The following is a 23,133-nucleotide window of genomic DNA, read 5'->3' on the forward strand; positions in this document are numbered from 1 at the left end:
GCGTCATCCCAGCATTCGGGAGGCTGAGACAGGAGGATCGCGGTTCGCGGACAGCCTCAGCTCCTTAGTGAGGCCCTTTGCAACTCAGGGAGACCCGGTTTCAAAATCGAGAATAAAAATAGGGCACGGGGTGTAGCTCGGAAGTAGAATGCCCCGGGGTTCCATCCCCAGTACTGCAAAAAAGAGAAAAAGAAATTCCGACTCCGGACGGACACGCGTCCAGTCTCGCTGGGAGGGGTGGCGTTGCTGTTAGCTGAGGGGGATTTTCCCGATGGAGCCCTCCGCGGGAGCGATCGTCCAGTTGATTGTAGGGCTGCCCCCTCCTGGAGCCCCGCGCCTGGTGAATCCTGTTAAAAAGTTTCTAAATAAACGCGCTGCCCGCGCTTTGCCCAAAGAAACCCTCCTCGTTGGCCATGGCGAATTATCTTCTCAGCGTCGGCTGGGTCTGATTTTCTAGTACTTTGTTTAGGATTTAGACACCCTTTTGGGGCCGAGAAGAATAAGCTCTATTTTCTTTCTTGGACTGTTGGGTTTGGGAACGAGGATTAGGTTGGCTTTGTAAAACAAACCGGGACAATTCTATCCTTCTCCGTGTGTAATTGAAGGGGTTTCACGTCTTGGTGGCCTGGGGGCTCCACGCAGCCCAGCCCGCGGTCCCCGTGCGGCTCCTGCTGCCGGTCGAGACCCCAGGACGCCTCCCGATGTCTCAGCCTGCAGCTCCTGCCCCTGAACCCCCTGGGCTACATCCGCAGCCCTTTTTATTTATTTATTTATTTGTTTGTTTGTTTGTTTGTTTGTTTGTTTTTGCAGTCCTGGGGAGGGAACCCAGGGGCATTCTACCTCCAAGCTACAACCCAGCCCTATTTTTTATTCTTTATTTGGAAACAGGGTCTCGCTAAGTTGCAGAGGGCCTCACTAAGTAGCTGAGGCTGGCCGCGAACCGCGATCCTCCTGCTCGGCCTCCCAAGTCCTGGGGTTAAGGTATGCGCCCCCGCGCCCGCCTCCTGATGGAGCGAGGGCCGCTGCAGGCTGCGGCGGATCCCCAGCCCGCTGTCTCCCCGGGAGCTTGAGAAACCGTGGCCACGCCCCTGCTCTTGCTTGGAGCGTGTACAGGAGCTGGGCACCTGGTACACACTTGTTCCTCATCGCCTTGTGGGGTGACGAGGTCCACCTCACAAGGAGGAAATCCTGAGCTCCCCGGAGCGTTCACGAGAGCCGGGGACTCCGGGACAGGTGCACGCGCTGGCTTCCCTGCGATTGGGACTGAGATGCGCACACAGGCTCCGTCCCCGCGTTGCCAGGAGGCGGCCCCGACGTGCGTGTGGCAGACAGTGGGCTCTGTGGAGCTGCTGGAGGGGAAGAGGGAAAGTCAGGCACCGAGGCGCTGCTCCTGGATGCGGGCTTCCTTTCTCTCCTTGTTTCTGTTTAATATGGCGCAGAAGATGGAACCTAGGGGCATTCGAGTAAACAGTAAGAGAGTCCTTCCCCTAATGGCTGGGAGGCACCTTCTCTCCCGAGCTCAGCAGCCCACGCCCAAGACAGCAGCCTTTTAAGCCTTACTGTCGGATACCAGCCATCATTCTGGAGTCTGAAAACTGATAATGTGGGCTGACGTGGTGACGCTCACTTGCAATTCCAGCACTTGGGAGGCTGAGACCAGAGGGTGGCAGATCTGAGGCCAGCCTCAGCCACTTAGGCCCTCCGCAACGTAGTGAGACCCTGTTTCAAAGATAAAAAATAAATAAATAAAACAGGGTTGAGCGTGTAGTTCAGAGGAAGAACATCGTTGAGTTCAATCGAAAAGAGAAAGCAAGGAAGGAAGAAAGGAAAGAGGAAAATGACGCTAGGTAGTTCAAAGGTCCAGGATCGCAGACGCGGTCCCATCCCCAGTCACAGGACGGTGTTCCTCAAACACGAGCCCGTCTGCGGATTAAAGGCAGGCATTGCAAACCTGATTCTGCAGCTTAAGAAAACATACTTCAACAATTACTGTTTCCTCTGCCGTGCAACCAAATTCACTGTACATTACAACTTTAAAGCTGAGATCTAAGGTTTAGCTCGGTGCTTTCATCGTGGCTGTGGCTTCCGGGACTTCCTGCTCTTTATGAGGGCTCCAGGCCTGCAGCTGCCTGCAAACAAGAACAAGAGAAAGGGGGGGAAGAGAGAGAGAAAGAGGGAGGGGGGAGAGAAAGAGGGAGGGGGGAGAGAGGGAGGAGAACTTAGAGAACTGGTTAACCGGGAACAGTGCTACAGCACCCGAAGGGTTAAACGCTGGCATTTTTAAATCGCCAGAAGACCTCGCTGTGTGCCTGCCTCAGTCATCCCTCCCCACCTCCAGAGGGCTCCGTGTCAAATGCACTCACTCGGGAGGCGGTGATTAATCTCTGTCTTGTGGACGGCTCAGCGTAAACGGCGAGTTCCGCGGGCATTTCTGGCCGAGTCCGCCCTTGTCCCGGTGCCCGCGGCCCTGCACACCCCCGGCTGGCTTCATTCCCGGGCTTGCGCTCTCCAGGTCACAGAGTGAAATAAGATGATCCAGTTGTGCGGAAAGCCCTGAAGTCCCGCCCGCGGACAGCAGGCCCGCGTGGTTCCCTGCGGTCTCCCAGAAGCGCGATTCCTGCCGGGGCTGGAGTCGGTCTGTCTCCGAGGCGCGGCCCTGCTTGTCGCTGGCCCCCGTTTCTCTCCCTCCCCGGCCCTGCTTGTCGCTGGCCCCCGTTTCTCTCCCTCCGCCTTGCGGAGTGACAGCGGGCGGCCGGGAGCAGCGAAGGCCTGCGCTCAGGTCTTACGTCTGAGCACCTGTGACGGACCACCCCTCCAGACCACCAGCCTTCTCCTGACTTTATCACGCTCCAGGCTAAAAAGTTACCTTAGAAGTTCCTCCCAAGAACCTCAGTTCTTGGGAGGCAGAGACAGGAGGAGCACAGGTTCGAGGCCAGCCTCAGCAGGCTAGCGGGACCCTGTTTCAAAATTTAAGTAAAAAGAGCTGGGGTGCAGCTTGGAGGTAGAATGTTTCCGGGTTCGATCCCCGATACCTAAATAAATAATAGAAAGATCCTAACAGAGAGAAAGGTGTGTGCAGCCTGACCCTCTCAGGAAACAGAGAACCCCTTGGCTCCACTTCAGAAAGGAAGAGCTCTTTGCAGGAGAGAGGAGTGTCTTTTGGGGTGGCATGAGATGGAAGATGCTGGAATTTCAAGTTCAAGCTTGCCGTGAGAATTCCCCTGTCCCTTCCTCTCCCCGCCCCTTCCCCAGGCCACACCGTTTGCTTTCCCCAGAAACATTTGCTCAAGTATTTGGGGATACACGTGGCACTGCGCGGGTGCTGTGGTCCTCCTATAAGAATCGAGCACATAGTAGGGCTGCGGCTCCACCCCCCACAGTGGCCCTGGCCCTCTGACGTGTTCTAGCCTAACCAGGCCCGGGCTGTGTCAAGACACTGGAGACACGTGACCCCGTCGCTGTCCGCGGGGCCCTGAACAGCTGGGGGCTCCCACCCGCCTTTGACAGCGGGGGACCAGGTCCTCAGGCCTGGAGGAGCAGCGGGCAGAATTAGTGCCCTCCTGTGTGTCTAACCGGCCCCTTCCGGTGAAGCTGAAAGTGTCCAGACCCACTCAGTCTATCCTACAACTGTAACTTAAAATAGTAGGCTGTATTCTCTTTTTCTTCCTCTCTCTCTCTCTCTCTCTCTCTCTTGAACTAGGAATTGAATCCAGGGGCATTCTCCCTCCAAGCTATACCCCCAAGCCCTATTTTACTTTTTTGAAATAGGGTCTAAGTTACTAAGGGGCTCACTGAGTTGCCATGGCTGACCTGGCCTCTAACCTATGATCCTCCTATCTCGGCCTCCCAGGTACTAGGATCACAGGCTCGTCCCACTATGCCTGGCCTCTATCCTCTTCCTCATGGGTTCCCAGAGATCCCTGGCTGTGTCTGCCCAGCAGCTCCTGACCCGCTACCAGCTGTCTGCAGGAGAGATTCTGGTCTTGCCAACCTTTCCTTCTTATTTTTACCGTAGCTCTAGGATGCCCTTGGAAGGCCCCTGCTTCCCGGTGTCCTGCTTGCATGGCTCTGTGCATTTCGAGCTGACATGGAAGGGCTTATGCCACCCTTGGAGAGGACGGAAAGGCCACCACGCTATGTAGGAGCAAAGGAAGAGACCCCGAACGCCCACGGGGTGCGTTCACAAGAGCAAAGTCCATCCCTAAGCCGAACATGGGGGGCGGGACCTGGGGAGGGGCTAAGTGGGCGATGTGTGCGTGCGCGCCTCTGCCACCTCGTACCCCGTCAAGATGCGTGACCACAGGCACCAATAAAAAATATCTTTTAAAGAAACCCAAAAAAAGCCAGGCGTGGTGGCTCACGCTTGTCATCCCAGCATTTGGGAGGCTGAGACCGGAGGATCGTGGTTCGTGGCCAGCCTCAGCTACTTAGTGAGGCCCTCCACAACTTAGTGAGACCCTGTTTGAAAATAAAGAATAAAGCTGAGCGTGGTGGCGCACGCTTGTAATCCCAGTCCTTGGGAGGCTGAGACAGGATGATGGCGCAGGTTCAAAGCCAGCCTCAGCTGCTTAGTGAGACCTGTTTCAAAATAAAGAATAAAAAATAGGGCAGGGCGTGTATCTTGGAGGTCAAATGCCCCTGGGTTCCATTCCCAGATTCGGAAAAAAACAAACAAACAAAAAAACCCAAATCAGGAAAGCGCAGGTCCGGAGAAGGCAAGTCCCAAAGCCAGGCGTCCTGGTGGCCACGAAGGGTCTGAAATGGTGAAACGTGGGCTTTTCACGGGGAAACTGTGTCCAAGACAGCACGTCACATAGCTTTTCTGGGGCTAAATTTACCAGGCGTGCTTTAGGACCGAGCGTTGATGGCCTCGGCTCCCCCGGGCCCGAGCCACAGGCTGCAGGTCTTTGGAGCTGGGCCGAGGATGCACGAACTCCTGTCGACAAGACGCACACTGCCCGAGGAGCGGGCGGTGAGGACAGAGGCGAGCCGCCAGCGAGTGTCAAGCCGCAGGAAAGGGGCTGCCTTGCCGCGCGTGAAGACGGCCCCTCCTGGACACGCAGCCCTGTCCTCTGGAAGAAACCAGAGCCGGGCCTGCTGCTCCGAGCCCAGGACATGGCCACCGGAGAACCGGGGCCACGCTGCTTCCCCCGTGTGTACCTTGTCACCGAGGGCAGGGGCTGGAGAACCCAGCCTAGCGCACCCCCAAACCCAAATAACCCGGGTCCGCAGTGCAATTCCGGGGCTTGGGAGGCGCGTCCGAGCGCCCTGTGGCGGCGCTGACTCCACCCGGGTCTGGTTTTCTTAGGGGTCCCCACGCCTCTCCCGCCCCATCGGGGGCCCTGTCGTAACTGGTCCAAGGGCTGTGATAATCCTTGTTTCTCTTTCCGACAGAGCTGAGCTGGGATGACTCCCCAGCCACAGAATCTGTAGCTCCCGCCCTGGCCCGCCGGGGAGGGCCGGGGACAGCACGAAACCAAATTCCCCACTGTGGGCACAACGCCCCGCGCTCCCTGGAGAGAGCACGCCTCCTGCGGCTGAAGTATTCTGAGCAGTTTTGGTTTCAGAGAATGGTGAGATTTTCCATTCATCATGAAAGTTCTTCCAAAACTTTTTATAGCACCATTTTGGGTTGTGACTTTTTTTTTGGGGGGGGGGTACTGGGGATGGAACCCAGAGGCATTCTACCTCTATACAACACCCCCAACCCAATATTTATTCTTTATTTTGAAACAAGGTCTAAGTTGCGGAGGGCCTCACTAAGTAGCTGAGGCTGGCCGCGAACTTGCGATCCTCCCGTCTCAGCCTCCCAAGTCCTGGGATTATAAGCGTGTGCCACTGCGCCGGGCTGAGTTTGACTATCTTAAAAGGCATAAAGTGTTAGCAGGATTCGGTGAAAAGGAAAAGCAGTTTGCTTTGAGGGGTAATGATGTGGGAATGTTTTCTCTGCGAAGCAGTTTGACTCACTGCGAAAGCTCATGGCGACGCAAGGAAACTAACTTTACATGTAACCCTGGTCCACAGACCCCCGATTACCGAGCACCTGGCACAAGGCTGGGACGGTTACAGGTGCTGACTGTGTCTTACCTCGTTTAATACTCCACGCCCCCTGAGATTGGGCCTCTGCGTCATGAGTAAGAACCCGGTGTCGGGGACCTGCGACTTGCCATGCTACCCCTCCCGTCTTCATATTCCGGGCCTGGGGACTGTACCCCCGAGCTACACCCACAGCCCTTTTTAGTCTCAGAACAAGGTCTTGCTAAGTTGCCGAAGCTGGCCTTAAAGCTGAGATCCTCCTCTCAGTCTCCCAAGTACCGGGTGGCAGGTGTGCGCCCCGCAGGCGCTCCTGTCTAGAGCCGCTCACCTGGCGCGTCACACAGCCTGGTGGGGACCGCGTCTTCGGTGGTCACGAGATCGACATGAGCGGGAGGAGGAGCTACTCTTAGCCTCTGAGATGCATTCCAGGCCTGCGGTTGGCACCTGTTTCTTGTCTTCCTGCTCCGCCTGCTGGCGAGATCCAGACCATCTTGTCCATCAACGGAAGTCTTTCCTGGGAAAGTTCATTTTGCGGCCGTCCTTATTCAAAATCGTGCCTTTTCCATCTCAAAAGGGAAAAAGTCTCCGGGAAGCCATTTAGTTTGGTGAAACGACCCTCGCCTTGAGTGTTCTTACCTTTTCTTATTAATTCTCTGAGCGTGAACGATGCCAGGGTCTCGGCTCTCGCCCCAATCCTCGGACTTCTCAGACTGCAGATGACTTAGTCATCGCTTTCTAAAGGAAAATTCCTTCCCCCAGCCCAAACCTGCTGAAACAGGATTCTCTGGGAACCTGTGCTTTTCAGAAGTTCACCCAGCAGATTTTTACACCCAGCTTAGTAGGGAAAACACTGGTCTGTAGCCTTGCCCCTTCCAGAATTCTAGGCGTCTGCAGGGCTAGGGCGTCTGCAGCCCCTTCAGCCCCCGCCCAGAGTATGCAGTCTTAGAAATACATAGAAAGCAACATGTTTGGCCGGCCGTGGTGGCACACGCCTGTAATCCCAGTACTTGGGAGGGTGGGATCGGAGGATCACAGGTTCAAGACCAGCCTCGGCAACTTAGCAAGCCTCTCAGCAACCTAGTAAGACCCTGTTTCAAAACAAAAAATTTAAAAGGGGCTGGGGGTGTGGCTGAGAGATAGAATGCCGTGTGTGTGTGTGTGTGTGTGTGTGTGTGTGTGTGTGTACTCTCTAACAGTGGCTGGAGAACAAGTCCATATCTCTACAGGTTGAATAGAAATGTTCAAAATTCCCAACTTTTGACAACGTGTGGAAGGTTTCATACCTGACTCCATGAGACCAGCCGTTGTCAAAACGCAGGTCCCCTACAACTACTGCTCACATGACCTCCAGGAGATGTTTGACAAGGCTTCCAGGAAACAAGTTTCACGTTTAGACACCGGCGCCATCCCAAGATCCCTCACCCTGCATATGCAAATATTCCCAAACGTTAAGAGAGGGGCCGCGCACCCGTTGCCGTGTCCTCTCACAGTCACCGGTCACGACTAGGTGGTAATCAGCATCAGCCTCGCATCCTATTTCAACAAATCTGTGTTTCGCTTTGGTTTTCTTTGGGTGGGTTTGGCTGTTTGCGTTATGTTGGACACCAGGGGCATTCTATCTCCGAGCTACACCTCCCAGCCTTTTTACTTTTATTTTTTTAATTTGGAAACAGGATCTTTCCCAGTTGCTGAGGGCCGCGCTAAGGTGCCCAGGCTGACCCGGAACCTGCAATCCTCCTGCCCCGCCTCCCAAGTACGGGGATGACAGCGTGCGCCACCCTGGGCCGGCGGCCCCACTTTAACACGTCTCCCGTGATTTGTGGTTTTACAGGTGTGGTTCTGCCTTGTGAGGCGGGCTCCCGGGGGGCCCACCTGCCGCCTCTCAAGGCAATACCGCCCTCCAGGTGCTGGGGGCCGGCAGGGCGTCCCCGGCGCTCATTGGCACGCACGCAGCTGGTGCTGTTAAGCGGCTTTGGAGAGTGACATCTTTCGGATACAACCAGCCGCTTGACACCTGGGCCATTTTATTTTTTTATTTTTATTTTTTTTGCAGGTCTGGGGGTGGAACCCAGAGACATTTGACCTCCGAGCTACACCCCCTGCCCTATTTTTTATTCTTTATTTTGAAACCGGGTCTCACTGAGTTGCAGAGGACCTCACTGAGTAGCTGAGGCTGTCCGCGAATTGCGATCCTCTGGTCTCAGCCTCCCAAATGCTGGGATTACAAGCATGAGCCATCACACCCGGCTTTCATTCTTTATTTCAAAACCGGGTCTCACTGAGTTGCAGAGGGCCTCACTAAGTAGCTGAGGCTGGCCGCGAACCATGATCCTCCAGGTCTCAGCCTCCTGAATGCTGGGATGACAAGCGTGCGCCCCCACGCCCGGCTCCTGGGCCATATTAAAATGCACTTCTGGCCGGGCGTGGTGGCGCACGCTTGTCATCCCCGCGCTTGGGAGGCGGAGACAGGAGGATCGCGCTGGTTCGGAGCCAGCCTCGCGGGCTCAAGAGACCCTGTTTCCAAATTTAAAAAAATATATAAAATAGGTCTGGGAGTGTAGCCCGGGCGTATAAGGGCTTCCAGGAACCCCAGTACCACCAAATAAATTAAATAAATAAAATTCGCTTCTGGAGCCAGGCGTGGTGGCGCACGCTTGTCATCCCAGCATTCTGGAGGCTGACACCGGAGGATCGCGGTTCGCGGACAGCCTCGGGTACTTACTGAGGCCCTCCGCAACTCAGTGAGACCCCGTTTCAAAATAAAGAATAAAAAATAGGGCTGGGCGTGCAGCCTGGAGGTCGAATGGCCCTGGGTTCCCTCCCCAGACCCGCAACAAACGAACGAACGAACAAAAAATACGCTTCTGATTTCTTTGGGGACCGAATTCCAAACTGCCGGCTGCCGGGGCAGGGGCCGGCTTGCCTGGGGGCCCGCCCGCTCCCTCCCCGGCCCGGCCCGGCACCTGCACCCAATCTTGCCCGCGCTCCGCTCCGGGGCCACGTGCGCGGCGCCCGGGAAACCGCCGCCGCGCCGCAGCCAATCAGCGCGCGCCGCGTGGCCGCCGTTGGCCGCGTCACGTGCCCCACGCCCCGCAGGTGTCCCTCCGCGGAGAAGGGCGCGGGCGGCGGCGCGGAGGGAGCGGCCGTTGCGGCTGTTGGCGGCGGGGCGGCGGGCACCCTGCACCCCGGACGAAGCGGCCGACGGCGGCAGGTGGGGCCCCGGCCCGGCCCCGGCCCCCAGCCTGCCTCCCAACGACCCTGCGCCCGCTGGACCTGCACCGGGGTCCCCGCTCCCACCCGAGCCCACCCCAGACGACCCCGTGCACCCAGCTGGGGTCCCCACCTTTACCCAAGCCCGCACCCCGACAGCCCCCGCGCCTGCACCCCAAAGACCCCCTTCTGCTCCCCCCACCTATGGAAGGGTCGCGGCCTTTACCCAAGCCCGCACCCCGACAGCCCCCTTGTACCCCACCTATACTTAAGCCGAGGTCCCCAGCCTGCACCCCGACACCTCCAAACCTGTGCCCCACCTGTACCTCCTCCGGGTTCCCTGCCTTTCCCCAGCCTGCACCCCGACACCTCCAAACCTGTGCCCCACCTGTACCTCCTCCGGGTTCCCTGCCTTTCCCCAGCCTGCACCCCAAACCCCGAGCCTGTGCCCCACCTGTACCTCCTCCGGGTTCCCTGCCTTTCCCCAGCCTGCACCCCAAACCCCGAGCCTGTGCCCCACTTGTACCTCCTCCGGGTTCCCTGCCTTTCCCCGAGCCTGCACCCCGACACCTCCAAACCTGTGCCCCACTTGTACCTCCTCCGGGTTCCCTGCCTTTCCCCAGCCTGCACCCCAACACCCCTATGCCTCCGAATCCCCACCCTTAGCTGGCCCCCATCCCTAGGCCCAGAGCACCAACCACTCAGGCGGCTGTGGCGGGCGCGGTCGTTATGGGCTCCCGGACTCGGTTCTGCCGCCTGGGGAGATAGAGGACTGGCTTCAGGAAAAGGCTCGGCCGTCCAGGAGCCTAGGCAGTGCCGAGACAGGGCTCAGGGGCCGTAAAGTAGGTGGCACAAAGGGGGTGACCCCAGGGAGCAGTGGGGTGCCGGCGCCGGCACTGGGAGCCCGCCTCCTAATTCCCCTGGCGTTTGGAGTTGGAAGCTAGCTACAACAGTATACGGCCTGTTCTGTGTTCCTTTTTTATTGCGGCAAATAAAGACGTACTGCGAAATTACCATGCCCGCCATTTTTAGGAGCGTACAGCAGGGGTACTCCCGACCACACCTCGTTTGTGTTTTTGTGTTTGTTTGTTTTGTGTTTTTGTTTGATTTTTTTGGTGGTACTGGGGTTCCTGGAAACCCTTCTACCTCCGGGCTACACTCCCAGACCTATTTTTATACTTTTTAAATTGGAAACAGGGTCTCTTAAGCCAGCACAGCTGGCTTCGAACCTTCGGGATCCTCCTGTCTCCGCCTCCCAAGCGCGGGGATTACAAGCCTGCGCCACCACGCCCGGCTTTCGGTGTAGCGCTGTCAGGTGGATGCGAGCCCCTTGGGCAGAAACGCGCACGCCAGCTGGCAGGCATGGATGGAAACCCGCTTCTTTCTTTCCATAGGAGAGAGAACACCTGCACGGGTCTGTGTCTGGCTGAGAGACTTGAAATCGGAAGGAGACCCGGCTGAACCCCTGAAGCGTCCCAGGTGAGCGTGCGCTGGGTGAGGTGGGCCGTACCGCTCACACTTGGGCCGCGGGATGCCTGCTGTAAACGGGGTTCTGCCTCGGGCTGGAGGCAGGGGACCCCAAGTGACCAGCGCCGCTGCCGGTCAGGGCCCCTTGAGAAGCGTTGCCTGGGAGATGGCAGCTGTGGGTTCTTGACGATCTTGGCACGGTGTAGCTAAGGGCGTGGAGGCAGCCCTCCTGGAGGGGAGGGTGGTTGGAAATCACCGATGGGCTTAGAGGGCAGCTCAGGTTGTATGTCTGCGCCGGGCAGGAGCTGGGCGTGGCACAGAACTCAGCGGGCGTCCCCTGCTGCTCAGTGGAGGGCAAGCAGGCCGTGGACCCACCGCCCTGTGCTCACCCAGGCCAGTGTGAGGGACGAGTCGTGGGCGCAGGTTTAGAGGTGAACCTCCCTGGCGATGCCCCTCAGGAGCGGATCGTCATTCTGGACGGGGAGGAGGGCCTCAGCTGCCCCCACTGCAGGCCAGACCTATTCAAATATGCTTTCACTTTATCCCTGCCAGCGGGCACGGTGGACAGGCCGCAGTAGGTGCCAGGTCTCTAGGATGGCAAAACAGACATTGCCTTTCAAATGGTGTGTCAAGAAAGGGGACGCATGTCGGAGCGAGGGCGCCCAGAACCTCGAGCTCAGCTCACGTCTGGACACTGAGCAGAGCCGGCCTTGTCTTCACAGTGCTGGCTCCTGGGAGAAGATGACGGGACGGGCCCGCGCGCGTGCCCGTGGCAGGGCCCGTGGACAGGAGATGGCGCAGCACGTGGGGGCCTCGGTGAGCACCGGCTCGCGGTCTGACCCTGAGCGCCCTAGACCCAGGCTGACAAACTGGAAGACACCTGTCCTGGGAGGAGATAGGAGGGAGGAGGACAGAGGCCGCCGCCTGGCGCTGTGTGGTGACCCAGGCTCAGGCTTCCTTTTAAACATAAGGCACTCGCTTACAGAGTTAGATAGGTGTCGGGGCGCCCTCTCCGGTGCCCAGTACCCAACTCCTGGCACGGAGAAGCTCAGTCTTCATTTGTGCCCAACCAGAGCCAGCAGCAGGGGCTCACTCAGCAGAGACCACAGCAGCCCCCGGCCGAGGGGGAGCTGATCGGCCGCGGACGGCAGAGAGGAGCGGTGGGGACTGCGGCCAAGCCATCAGGTGGGAAGGCCTGGGGTGCCCAGGCTCCGGGGTGGGGCCTGCGACCTGCGACCTGCGGGTGGGTGGGTGGGGGCTTTCTTTTCTCCTGAAACGGGAAGGGAGGGTGGACCTGCTGGTCCCGCAACAGCAAGTGCGGCGTGGTGGTTTCGGGTGGAGCGTGCACTTGCCTGTCACGTGTAAATAAACCACCATTAGAACAGCGATTTCACCAACCGTGGGGCCGGCTTTGGCAGCTTGGCTCAGAGCTGTCACCCACGTGGAGCGTTGATGGACTCAGCGGGCATGCCCGTCTGTCTCCCAGGGCCAGCCCAGCCGTGGGGCAGGCGGATGTGCTCAGCAGACCAAACCCTCTGAACACACCTGCAGCAGGACAGATGGCAGGGATGCTGATGCCGGGGCCTGTGGTGGAGAGGGGCTTGTCTACAAGTGCTGGCCTGCAGAGCCCTGGTCTCTTTGGGAAGGGCACAGCACTGAGGCCCGCTGCTCTCCGGGGCCCCTGCACGGCCCCAGTGCCCGCAGCCCCTGGCGGCAGAGACACACTGTCCTGTGTGACCCCTGCCATCGCTGCCCGGCCTGTGATCCTCTCTCTCTGATCTTTTCAAGAGCGCCAGATATCTGCCGGGTTTCAGGAGCTGACCTTGGCGGAACGGGGAGGGCGGCGCAGGGACTTCCACGATCTGGGGGTGAACACGAGACAGAACCTTGACCACGTCAAAGAGTCGAAGACAGGTGGGCGAGTCGCCGTGGCCGGGGCAGCGAGCCCAGGCGCCCTCACCTGTGTGTGGGGTGCCGTGGGGGCAGGTTTGCATGGGGGCTGTGGCTGTCCGGCCTCTCCCCGCCCTCCTGGGCTCGACAAAGCAGCGGAGGTGTGCACCCAGGTTGTGAAGGGGTGCTCAGTCAGGTGGGGCACAGTAACTGAGGGGTGCTCGGTCAGGTGGCGCGCAGTAACTGAGGGGTGCTCGGTCAGGTGGCGCGCAGTAACTGAGGGGTGCTCGGTCAGGTGGCGCGCAGTAACTGAGGGGTGCTCGGTCAGGTGGGGCGCAGTAACTGAGGGGTGCTCGGTCAGGTGGCGCGCAGTAACTGAGGGGTGCTCGGTCAGGTGGCGCGCAGTAATTGAGGGGTGCTTGGTCAGGTGGGGCACAGTAACTGAGGGGTGCTCTGTCAGGTGGGATGCAGTAACTGAGGGGTGCTCTGTCAGGTGGGGCGCAGTAGCTGAGGGGTGCTCGGTCAGGTGGCGCGCAGTAACTGAGGGGTGCTCGGTCAGGTGGCGCGCAGTAACTGAGGGGTGCTCAGCCGGGTGGGGCATAGCAAGCCCTGTGCCATAAGGACGGTCCAGGAGCTGCCCTGCAGCCTGGGCTCAGCTGGCCGGCGGGGGCCAGGGAAGGGCTCTGGCAGGCGGCTCGCTGGATGTGGTGACGGCAGTGACCAGGCTGCCGCGGCAGGCTCCTCCGGCATCATCGTGCGGCTGAGCACCAACCACTTCCGACTGACCTCGCGCCCCCAGTGGGCGCTGTACCAGTACCACATCGACTACAACCCGCTGATGGAGGCCCGCAGACTGCGCTCGGCCCTCCTCTTCCAGCACGAGGACCTCATCGGGCGGTGCCACGCCTTTGACGGCACCATCCTGTTCTTACCTAAGCGGCTGCAGCACAAGGTGACGTGAGCTGGGAGAGCGGCCCCCTCCCCGCCTCCTTCCCTCCCCTGACAGTTTCACCCAGGCACCTCGGTCGGTGGGGTTGCTGAGGGCCCTGGAGGTGTTCGTCCCCGGCCTCCCGGTCCACAAGTGGCCCAGCGCTCTGCCGTCAGACCCCTGCGGCCCCACGACTGCAGCCAAACGAACGCTGCCTCCGCCCGCCCCGCTCAGGTCACCGAGGTGTTCAGCCAGACGCGGAACGGGGAGCACGTGCGCATCACCATCACACTGACCAACGAGCTCCCGCCCACCTCGCCCACCTGCCTGCAGTTCTACAACATCATCTTCCGCAGGTGCGTGGCGGGCCGCCATCCACGTTGGATGTGGCCTGAGGACGCCTAACTGAACCCCGGCTGTGCTGCTGTAGCAGTTCTAAAAAACGTGTTTCAGCTGGGCGTGGCAGCGCACGCTTGTGATCCCAGCAATCAGGAGACTGAGGCAGCATCCTGGTTCCAGGGCAGCCTCAGCTACTTAGGCCCCTTGCAGCTCAGACCCTATTCCAGAAAGAAGACAAAATAGGGCCGGGGCGTAGCTCAGAGGTAGAATGCCCCTGGGTTCCGTCCCCAGTACTGCAAAAACACGTATACGTATATATGTTTGAGTTTGATTTTTCAAGAAAAGCGAAAGGCGAATGATGAATGTTAGAACATGTTTTTATGCATGTGGAAACACATAGCAAGGATATACAAGCTCTAGTTTGTGATTTCCAACCAAATTTAATGTGCCTCCGCCAATTCTGTAGAAATGGGATTGAAAGCCGGGGCGTCGCGTCCCACATCTGACCGTGTGCTTAGTTGCTCCTGCCCTGAGCTTGCCAGCGCTGTTGCCTTGGTCCTTGGGTCCTGCCCGTGCTAGTAACGGCTTCTTGCCATTGGCGGTGCCGGGCAGGCCTGTCACGGGCGGCAAGGGGCAGCGGGCGCTCCCTGGCTTCCAACACGCGTGCGGTCCTGGAAGTGCATGTTAGAAGGCGCATCCTGCAGATTCCGGGCCCCTCCCCGCCCTCCCCAGCAGGAGCGGCTACATTTGCATTATGATCCCTGAAGCTGTCCTTCACCTTTGACTTGCTCACAGGTAAGGTTGTGACTTAGCACAGTTGGTAGGTTTCTTCCCAGATGCCGGGGCAGGCTCTGAAGGGCCGCGGGGAAGCTTCACTTGGCCCACAGGCCGTGCGGTCCGGGGCTGCCTGCGCACCGGCAGAGGCGAGGGGCCCTCGCGGCCGGGTTCCAGTGGAACTTGGCTGATGGCGTGCAGATGGGACTCACGTAGCCCCTGTATCCTGAGAGCTTCCACCCTTGATGTGTGTGAACGCCGCGCTGACTCACGCTGTGCGCACGCCCAGCCCCAGGGCAGCCGGCCACCCTGCTTGACGCCTCCCGATGCTCCTGTGTCTGACCGCTCTGACTTCCACTTCTAGGCTTCTGAAAATCATGAACTTGCAACAAATCGGACGGAATTATTATAATCCGAGCGACCCGATTGACATCCCGAATCACAGGTGGGTGTGGGCGGGGGCCTGTGGCTCCCGGGCCTGCGCGGGCGAGATGCGGCGCTCGAGGGAGGACCCACTGGCGGGAGCCGGGCTCCGGTGACAAGCAGTCCTCCCGCAGTGCCCGGGGTAGGACTAAAGAGCAGCAGCCCGCGGCACGCGTCACGGGAGATGCAGACAGCCGTCCAGCCGGCCGTGGTGCTCGGTGTGAGGTCGCGTGGCTTGCGACGGGACCTCAGCTAGACAGGCAGTGTCCTGGTCCAGTGAATGTGCTCGCTTGGCGCTGCCCCGACACTGACGCTGGCGGAGGCCGCCTGCGCTGGAGCCGCGCAGTTGTGCACCCGCGGCAGGCCCGGTGCCGGTGTCCCCCCAGGTTGGTGATCTGGCCCGGCTTCACCACCTCCATCCTCCAGTATGAGAACAACATTATGCTGTGCACCGACGTCAGCCACAAGGTCCTGCGCAGCGAGACCGTGCTGGACTTCATGTTCAACCTCTACCACCAGACGGAGGAGCACAAGTTCCAGGAGCAGGTCTCCAAGGAGCTGATAGGCCTGATCGTCCTCACCAAGTGAGACCGCACTGACGCGCTCCGGCCGGCCTTGGCGGGCGGCTTTCTAGTCTCCTCACTAAGAAAGTAGAGTGTGAAGCAGAGCGGGGAGGTGGGAGGGGCCTTGGCCCTCCCTGCGGCCAACCTCGTGGGGACACAGCCCGCCGAGAAGCACAGGGCCGTGGCTCTGGCCACCGCTGTCTTCCCGGTGTCCTTGCTGGCGCGGCGTCCCATGGCCCTCCACTCTCGCCCTTCCCACGAGGTGGAAACGTTAGGGGAGCGTGCTGTCCAGTGGCAGTCCCAAAGCCCTGCGTCCCACCCCGAGGGCCCTGCCTCGCCCCCCCCCCCAGGTACAACAACAAGACGTACCGGGTGGACGACATCGACTGGGACCAGAACCCCAAGAGCACCTTCAAGAAGGCGGACGGCTCGGAGGTCAGCTTCCTGGAGTACTACCGCAAGGTGCGTGGCCGCCGCCCGCGTGGGGAGGAGCCCACTGCTAGGCAGTCTCGAGACTCGGCTCCGACGCTGAGTTGGACGTGACTTTGCGTTCCGAGCGGGGTGCGCCTGCATGGCCGCTGGGGTCAGGGAGCTCGTGTGTGCGCGTAGCACGGGCGTCCGACCAGCGGCTGCGGGGCAGTCCTTCCACCACGCTCCCCTGCCCGCCCAGGGTGATGGGCTCGCTCAGGCCAGCACGGGCGGCAGACCAGCCTCAGGCGGGGTCACCCTGCTGCCGCTGCCACTGCCCTCCCGCCACTGTGCTCCACCCCTGGGGTGGTGGGCACCGGCCTGAGCCCGCGGGCTGGCCCTGCCCAGTGGGGGGCAGCGGACCACACAGGCCCCTCGTTGATCCCAGCCCTGCGGTGGGCCTCAGCTCTCGATTTGGAAAATACCAAGCAGCAGCGAGGCGTGGTGCTGCGCCTGTGACGCAGTGCCCGGCAGGCTCAGATAGGATGGCAGGCAGCGGCCGGCCCAGCTCCGTAACGGACCCTCCCTCCCTGTTTCAAATAAAAGGGCTGGAGGCTTATCTCAGAGGTAGAATGTCTCTGGGGCCAACCTATATTCTCCACCCCACCCCAAAAAAAGATAATGGCCCCATGCCTCTCCGCCACCTGCTACCTGCGTGTGACGGCGGCCCCTTCCTCCCGAGCAGCAGTACAGCCAGGAGATCACAGACCTGAAGCAGCCGGTGCTGGTCAGCCAGCCCAAGAGGCGGCGCGGCCCGGGGGGCACCATGCCCGGCCCCGCCATGCTCATCCCTGAGCTCTGCTACCTCACAGGTAGGCACCCGCGCCCGGCCCGCCCCGCCCCCGACCCCCGCCCTCCCCCACCGCCACCAACTCGCTCGCGCAGGCCTCACGGACAAGATGCGCAGCGACTTCAGCGTGATGAAGGACCTGGCGGTGCACACGCGGCTGACCCCCGAGCAGAGGCAGCGGGAGGTGGGCCGGCTCATCGACTATATCCACAAGTAGGTCCTGGGCTGCCCCGCGCCGCCCCCCCCCCCCCGCCTGCCTGCGTGGGAAGGGCTGTGGGCGTAGAGCCCGCCTAGGCTGCCGCGAGGGGCCGGGAGAGGACAGACCGCTCTGCTGAACCCGCAGGGATGACAACGTGCAGAGGGAGCTCCGGGACTGGGGCCTGAGCTTCGACTCCAACCTGCTGTCCTTCTCAGGAAGGATCCTGCAGGCAGAGAAGATTCACCAAGGCGGAAAAACAGTAAGGCGTGCGTGTGTGCGTGCCCGGCCGGGGTGCTGGTCCTGAAGGCCCCGCCACGGGCGGGCACGTGGGACTCACGGGGTCTCCGCTTCCTTCTAGTTTGACTACAACCCGCAGTTCGCAGACTGGTCAAAAGAGACCCGCGGCGCCCCACTGATCAGCGTGAAGCCGCTGGACAACTGGCTGCTGATCTACACGCGGAGGAACTACGAGGCAGCGAACTCGCTGATCCAGAACCTGTTCAAAGTGACGCCAGCCATGGGCATCCAGATGAGGAAGGCCGTAATGTGCGTGCCGGCTGCTCCTGCCTCGGCGGGTCCCGGGGGCTGGGCCTGAGGGCCGCGCTGGCCCCCGTAACGCACACAGAGATGTTAGCACTGACCGGAGCAAGGGCCAGGAACACTCGGAGCTTGGGTGCTGCTACCGCGGCCTCCGCGTGGACGCTGCGCCTGGTGTCGTGGGCTCCACGCGGCTGCGTGGGACATGCCTGCAGGGACCGTCTTGTGCGCGGCGCTCGAGTCCCTGTCTGAGTGTCAGCTGGCTTCTCCCCTGCAGGATGGAGGTGGACGACAGAACCGAGTCCTACCTGCGAGTCCTGCAGCAGAAGGTCACGTCCGACACCCAGATAGTAAGTGCCTGGCGCTCCATCCCTGGACAGCCGCAGACGCACGCTTCAGCCTTGGGGGCTCGTCGCAGTTGGCGCAGCTGTGCCCTGCGAGAGGCCAGGAGGGTGGAGAGATACGGTCAAGTTCATTCTGACTCGAAGACTTCAATTCTAAAAATTAGAGCATGGGGCAGAAAAGTAAACGAGATCTTAGTTGTTAGTGCAGGCAGCTGTGTAGCTGGTAGAAGCCGGGAGGTCGGGCCGTGCTGAGCCGGCAGCCCTGGGGACCCGAGGCCAGCAGCCAGCAGTGGCGGGTGGGGCGCGCAGCCTCCATCGTGGCTCTCACCGCGAGGCGCCGCGCTGGCTGCAGGTGGTCTGCCTGCTGTCGAGCAGCCGGAAGGACAAGTACGACGCCATCAAGAAGTACCTGTGCACGGACTGCCCCACCCCCAGCCAGTGCGTGGTGGCCCGCACGCTGGGCAGGCAGCAGACGGTCATGGCCATCGCCACCAAGATCGCCCTGCAGATGAACTGCAAGATGGGCGGCGAGCTCTGGAGGGTGGACATGCCCGTGAGTCACGCCGTGGGGACGGGTGGCGAGATGGGCCGGGCTGGCTCTGGAAGTGCTGCTGGTACTTAGTCTAGAACCGTGTGTTTACCAAAGCTGAAGCTGGCGATGATAGTCGGCATCGACTGCTACCACGACACCACGGCGGGGCGCAGGTCGATCGCGGGATTCGTCGCCAGCATCAATGAAGGCATGACCCGGTGAGCCGGCGCACGGGCAGTGGGACCTCACGCCTGCCCTGGCTGCGCCGGTCCTCCCCGCAGCCCCACATCCCGGGGACGTGTGCTGTCTCCTGCGGACGCCGGGACGCGGCATGCGTCGTGTCTGTGGCACCTCTACCGCCACATTTGTCTTTGGCAGCTGCTGGCTGCTGCCCTGTGGCCTGAGGTGTTGGGTATAGAAACGCCCGTCCACCCGTCAGCCTCAGTGTGCCGTCGTGAACTGCTTCCCAGCGCTCTTGGGTTGAGAGAATCGCCGGGAGCGGGAGGCGGGCTGGTGGTGCGCTCGTCAGCACGGCCACGTGCGCTCCGACCTCATCCCCAGGGGCTTTCTCAGCAGACGGCGCGCGAGCCTGGGGGTCAGTCTCGAGTTGTATTTTCTCCCTGGAAGACGGAATTGTTCATTTGTAACTAAAGGATATGAGACTTGTGTTTTCACAAGGGATTCACAGTCTCTTACCACTTTTGCTTAAAACTGAAGGTTTTAAGTGTGTGGCGGTCTTAGGGCTATCCTTAAAGTCACGAGGTGGCCCGGCTGGGCACCCCCGAGGTGCCGAGGGCGAGGCGTGGCCGTCCGTGCTCACCGGTCACCAGTCTCCCTCCTCCACAGCTGGTTCTCGCGCTGTGTCTTTCAAGACCGAGGGCAGGAGCTGGTGGATGGGCTCAAGGTGTGCTTGCAAGGTAGGCCTGTGCACCCGGGGACCATAGGGCCCTTAAGAGACGCCCCTCGGCTGGGCCGGGCGTGGTGGCGCGTCTATAATCCCAGTACTTGGGAGGCTGAGACGGGAGGATCACAGTTTGAAAACCAGCCTCAGCTACTTATGGAGGCCCTCTGCAACTTAGACCCCGTTTCAAAATGAGGAAAAAGAATAGAACAGGGCTGGGGGCATAGCTCAAGGGCAGAGTGCCCCTGGGTTCAGTCCCAATACCGCAGGGAGGGAGAGAGGCAGGGAGGAGGCAGAAGGTCCTCAGTGAGCCGTCCTGCTGGGGAGCGCCCGTGTCTCTGCGAGAGGACCCGAGGACCTGTCCCTGACACTTGGTGGCTGTCGCAGCGGCTCTGCGGGCCTGGAACAGCTGTAACGAGTACATGCCCAGCCGGGTCATCGTGTACCGGGACGGCGTGGGCGACGGCCAGCTGAAGACCCTGGTCAACTACGAGGTCCCGCAGTTCCTGGACTGCCTCAAGTCGATTGGCAGAGGCTACAAGTGAGCGCGCCCCTCGGGATCGCGCACTGATGGGGGGCCAGGAGGAGGAGCGGGAGGCGGAGGGGCGGCCACCTGAGCAAGGGAGCCAGCGGGCCTTCCTCTCTGCGGCCCGGGGTGCACGCGCTGTCTGCTGAGGGCTCTGTGTGTGCGCCGGGCCAGGCCTGGCTGGAGGCTGCCTGCTCAGGGCGAGAGGGCGAGCAGGCCACAACCGGGCAGCTGGGACCGACCTGCGGCAAGAACGGTCTTGTGTAGCGACGTCTTGAGGGGCAGCAGAGGGCCATGGTGTGGTGGGGAGGTGCATCTGGGGAGGGGCCCTTGTGGGATTACACGTGCACATACACACGCACACACACGCACGCCGCAGGTGGGGCTCTGGAGGCTGGGGCTTGCCCCTCCTGTGAACGGCCGGCCACAGCCTGTCGTCCAGCGCTGCCTCCCTCCGGCCCCAGCCCCAGGCTGACCGTGATCGTGGTTAAGAAGCGCGTGAACGCCAGGTTCTTCGCTCAGTCTGGAGGAAAACTGCAGAACCCGCTCCCGGGCACAGTCATCGACGTGGAGGTCACCAGGCCCGAGTGGTGAGTCCGGCTCAGCGCCCCGTCTGTCCTCCGCGTGGTCTTCAGGTCCCACCAGTGCCCCAAGAGGGCTCTGCCTTCCGCAGCATAAACACAAAGGCCGGGGCCACTTCCGTGGGTGGGGTCCTATTTAAACACTCATCCGGGTTGTCTTCTACCAAACCTCCAGGTGGTAACGCTTGTAGTTCCCAAAGGTCAGGAAGCTCCCCGCACTGCTGAGTGCGGAGTGCGGGCGAGGGAGAGCCGGCAGGGACGCCACTGTGGCTCTGTGGTGGGCGCAGGCAGCGGAAGGCTCTGAGCCAGTTCTGCAGGCCGCTCTGCGGGGTGAACAGGATGACGACGACGCAGAGCGCCCGCCCGGTGGCCGTCGGGCTCCCCTCTGCGGGCTCCTGGGGAGGCTGGTGGTGGAGCCCGCTAAGCTTCACCACCCAGTGGCCCACCTGGGGGGAGCTGGGGGAGCGCCTCCACGAGTACCAGGCCCAGGAAGGTAGCTGCTCAAGCCTGGTTTGGATTTCACTGTCCTCTGGGCAAGTCATTCAGCATTCCTGACTCCCTTCTCCCCAGAACGACACTCTGGTCAGTTGTGATCTTTAGTCTGGAAGCGCGGGCCGAGCCGCAGAGGCTGCCCCTTCTCTCTCAGGTCAAAGCACAGTCTTGGCCTGATGCTTATTGGTGGCCAGGAGTGAAATCTCTGGGGTGAATCCCAGCGTGGTCGCGTGACTAGGTCTCCCTGGTGCAAATCCCCATGTGTGACATGGTTTCTCTGGTGCAAATCTCCGAGTGGTCGTGTGACCTGGTTTCTAGTGCAAATCCACGCATGGTGTGACTTGGTCTCTCCGGTGTGATCTCCCGAGTGGTTGTGACTTAGTTTCCCTGGTCCGAATCCGCACATGGTCGTGACTCGGTTTCTTTGCTGCAAATCCCCGCACGGTCGTGGCTCAGTTTCCCTCGTGTGAATCCGTGTGGCCATGTGGCCTGGTTTCCGCTTCTGCCTGGGCCCGCCCTCCCTCCCGTGAGTCCTGCTTTCACTCCTTCCTTCCCTCCGAAGCTCTGAGCTTTGCTGAGTCCTGTGTGGTTCCGATCAGGTACCAGGTACTGTGGGAGCAGCAGGAGGGAAGGCTGAGGCGGGCCGCATCTGGGGTGCTGCCCGGTGTCCGCGGTGCGCGGTGGACAGCAGCCTCCGGTCCCAGCAGAGCTTCCCGTGAGGGTGGTCCCAGGAGCCCCCACGTGGGGGCTGGAAGCCCCGGGGCAGAGGCCGTGCGTGCACTGGTCCACAAGGGAGGTGTTTGAAGGTGGACGGGCCCGCCGGCCTGGCCTTGGAGAGCAACCGGCCGGCCCTGCAGGTACGACTTCTTCATCGTGAGCCAGGCCGTGAGGAGCGGCAGCGTGTCCCCGACGCACTACAACGTCATCTACGACAGCAGCGGCCTCAAGCCCGACCACATCCAGCGGCTGACCTACAAGCTCTGCCACATCTACTACAACTGGCCGGTGAGTCCCCCCGCGCGCCCCCGTGCCCGCGCCCGCGCCCGGCTTTCCGTGACCGCCGCCTTCTCCCCGCAGGGCGTCATCCGCGTCCCCGCGCCCTGCCAGTACGCGCACAAGCTGGCCTTCCTGGTGGGCCAGAGCATCCACAGAGAGCCCAACCTGTCCCTGTCCAACCGCCTGTACTACCTCTGACCACGCCGCCCCGGGCTTTTACACTTCTTTTTTTAACTGGTATCTTTGTAGATGACACTTGACAAGAAAATTAGTATTCTAGAGTTTTATTTCTAATGTTGCTATTTAACTGGTTTCTTTATTGTGTAAGTAAAAATTAGGATTTTATATTTTATCTTTTTTTTGTGGTACTGGGGTTCCTGGAAGCCCTTCTACCTCCGGGCTACACTCCCAGACCTATTTTATATTTTTATTTGGAAACAGGGTCTCTTAAGCCAGCACGCTGGCTTCAAACCTGCGCGATCCTTCTGTCTCAGCCTCCCAAGCGCGGGGATTACAAGCGTGCCCCACCACGCCCAGCTATGTTTTATCTTTTTTTATAAGTATATTGGGATTATTTGATTTGAAAAACAAGTAGATGGGCCTTCATCCGAGGGTCCGCGCTCACGACGCTCAGAAGGGACCGCGTCCTGCTTGTGAACTGTATTAGCTTTATTTTTGAAATATTTGGATTTAAGGGAGAAAAAAGCCATAACGCAGGGTACTCACAGTAAGCACAGGAGCTTTTATTTGGGTGTCTAATATCTCATTTTAAAGATAAACTCTACCATTAAATGACCTACATGTGTGTTGTTTTTTCTTTTTGGAGTTAGGTATTATGGGGTGGAAAAACAGTTGAGAAGTTTTAAATTTCCTTCTGAGGAAATATTTTAAGACTAACAAAAGTGGCCGATCCTGAAGTTCTGTATTGTTCCTATTTATTTCATTACGCAGCCAGGACATTGTATTTGTTATGAGATAAAATTAAAGTGACTGTCTTCTTACTCGAGTGGTAGACTACAGTTCTCGTTTCTGAAAACACGCGTCTCTGCTGTTGGATTTGCTGGGCCGCCAGCTGCTGCGCGTGCAGGGCGCGTGCTTTGCACATACGTGTGTGCAGTTCTCGGCACACGTTGGCAC

The 23,133-nt window shown here is 60.1% G+C and overlaps 1 protein-coding gene across 2 annotated transcripts; it reads left to right on the plus strand.

Moving 5' to 3' along the window:
• Positions 1-11,454: 11,454 nt before the first annotated feature.
• On the plus strand, positions 11,455-22,194 carry PIWIL1 (piwi like RNA-mediated gene silencing 1; the record flags this gene model as incomplete). 2 transcript variants are annotated; one of them, XM_080717718.1, is made up of 20 exons in its annotated part: positions 11,455-11,529; positions 11,766-11,898; positions 12,502-12,627; positions 13,341-13,555; positions 13,766-13,887; positions 15,009-15,089; positions 15,454-15,651; positions 15,981-16,092; positions 16,784-16,910; positions 16,984-17,101; positions 17,232-17,346; positions 17,446-17,633; positions 17,902-17,974; positions 18,321-18,521; positions 18,615-18,718; positions 19,347-19,417; positions 19,789-19,942; positions 20,392-20,517; positions 21,858-22,005; positions 22,078-22,194. In XM_080717718.1, the coding sequence occupies 20 exons, from the start codon at positions 11,455-11,457 to the stop codon at positions 22,192-22,194; spliced, it is 2,604 nt and encodes an 867-aa protein (XP_080573844.1). The 2 variants fall into 2 exon arrangements, with proteins under 2 accessions (XP_080573844.1, XP_080573845.1); XM_080717719.1 differs by having other exon boundaries at positions 11,787-11,898.
• Positions 22,195-23,133: the final 939 nt, after the last annotated feature.

This window comes from Muscardinus avellanarius (assembly GCF_963383645.1).
Source record: "Muscardinus avellanarius genome assembly, chromosome: 21".
NCBI classification, from domain to species: domain Eukaryota; kingdom Metazoa; phylum Chordata; class Mammalia; order Rodentia; family Gliridae; genus Muscardinus; species Muscardinus avellanarius.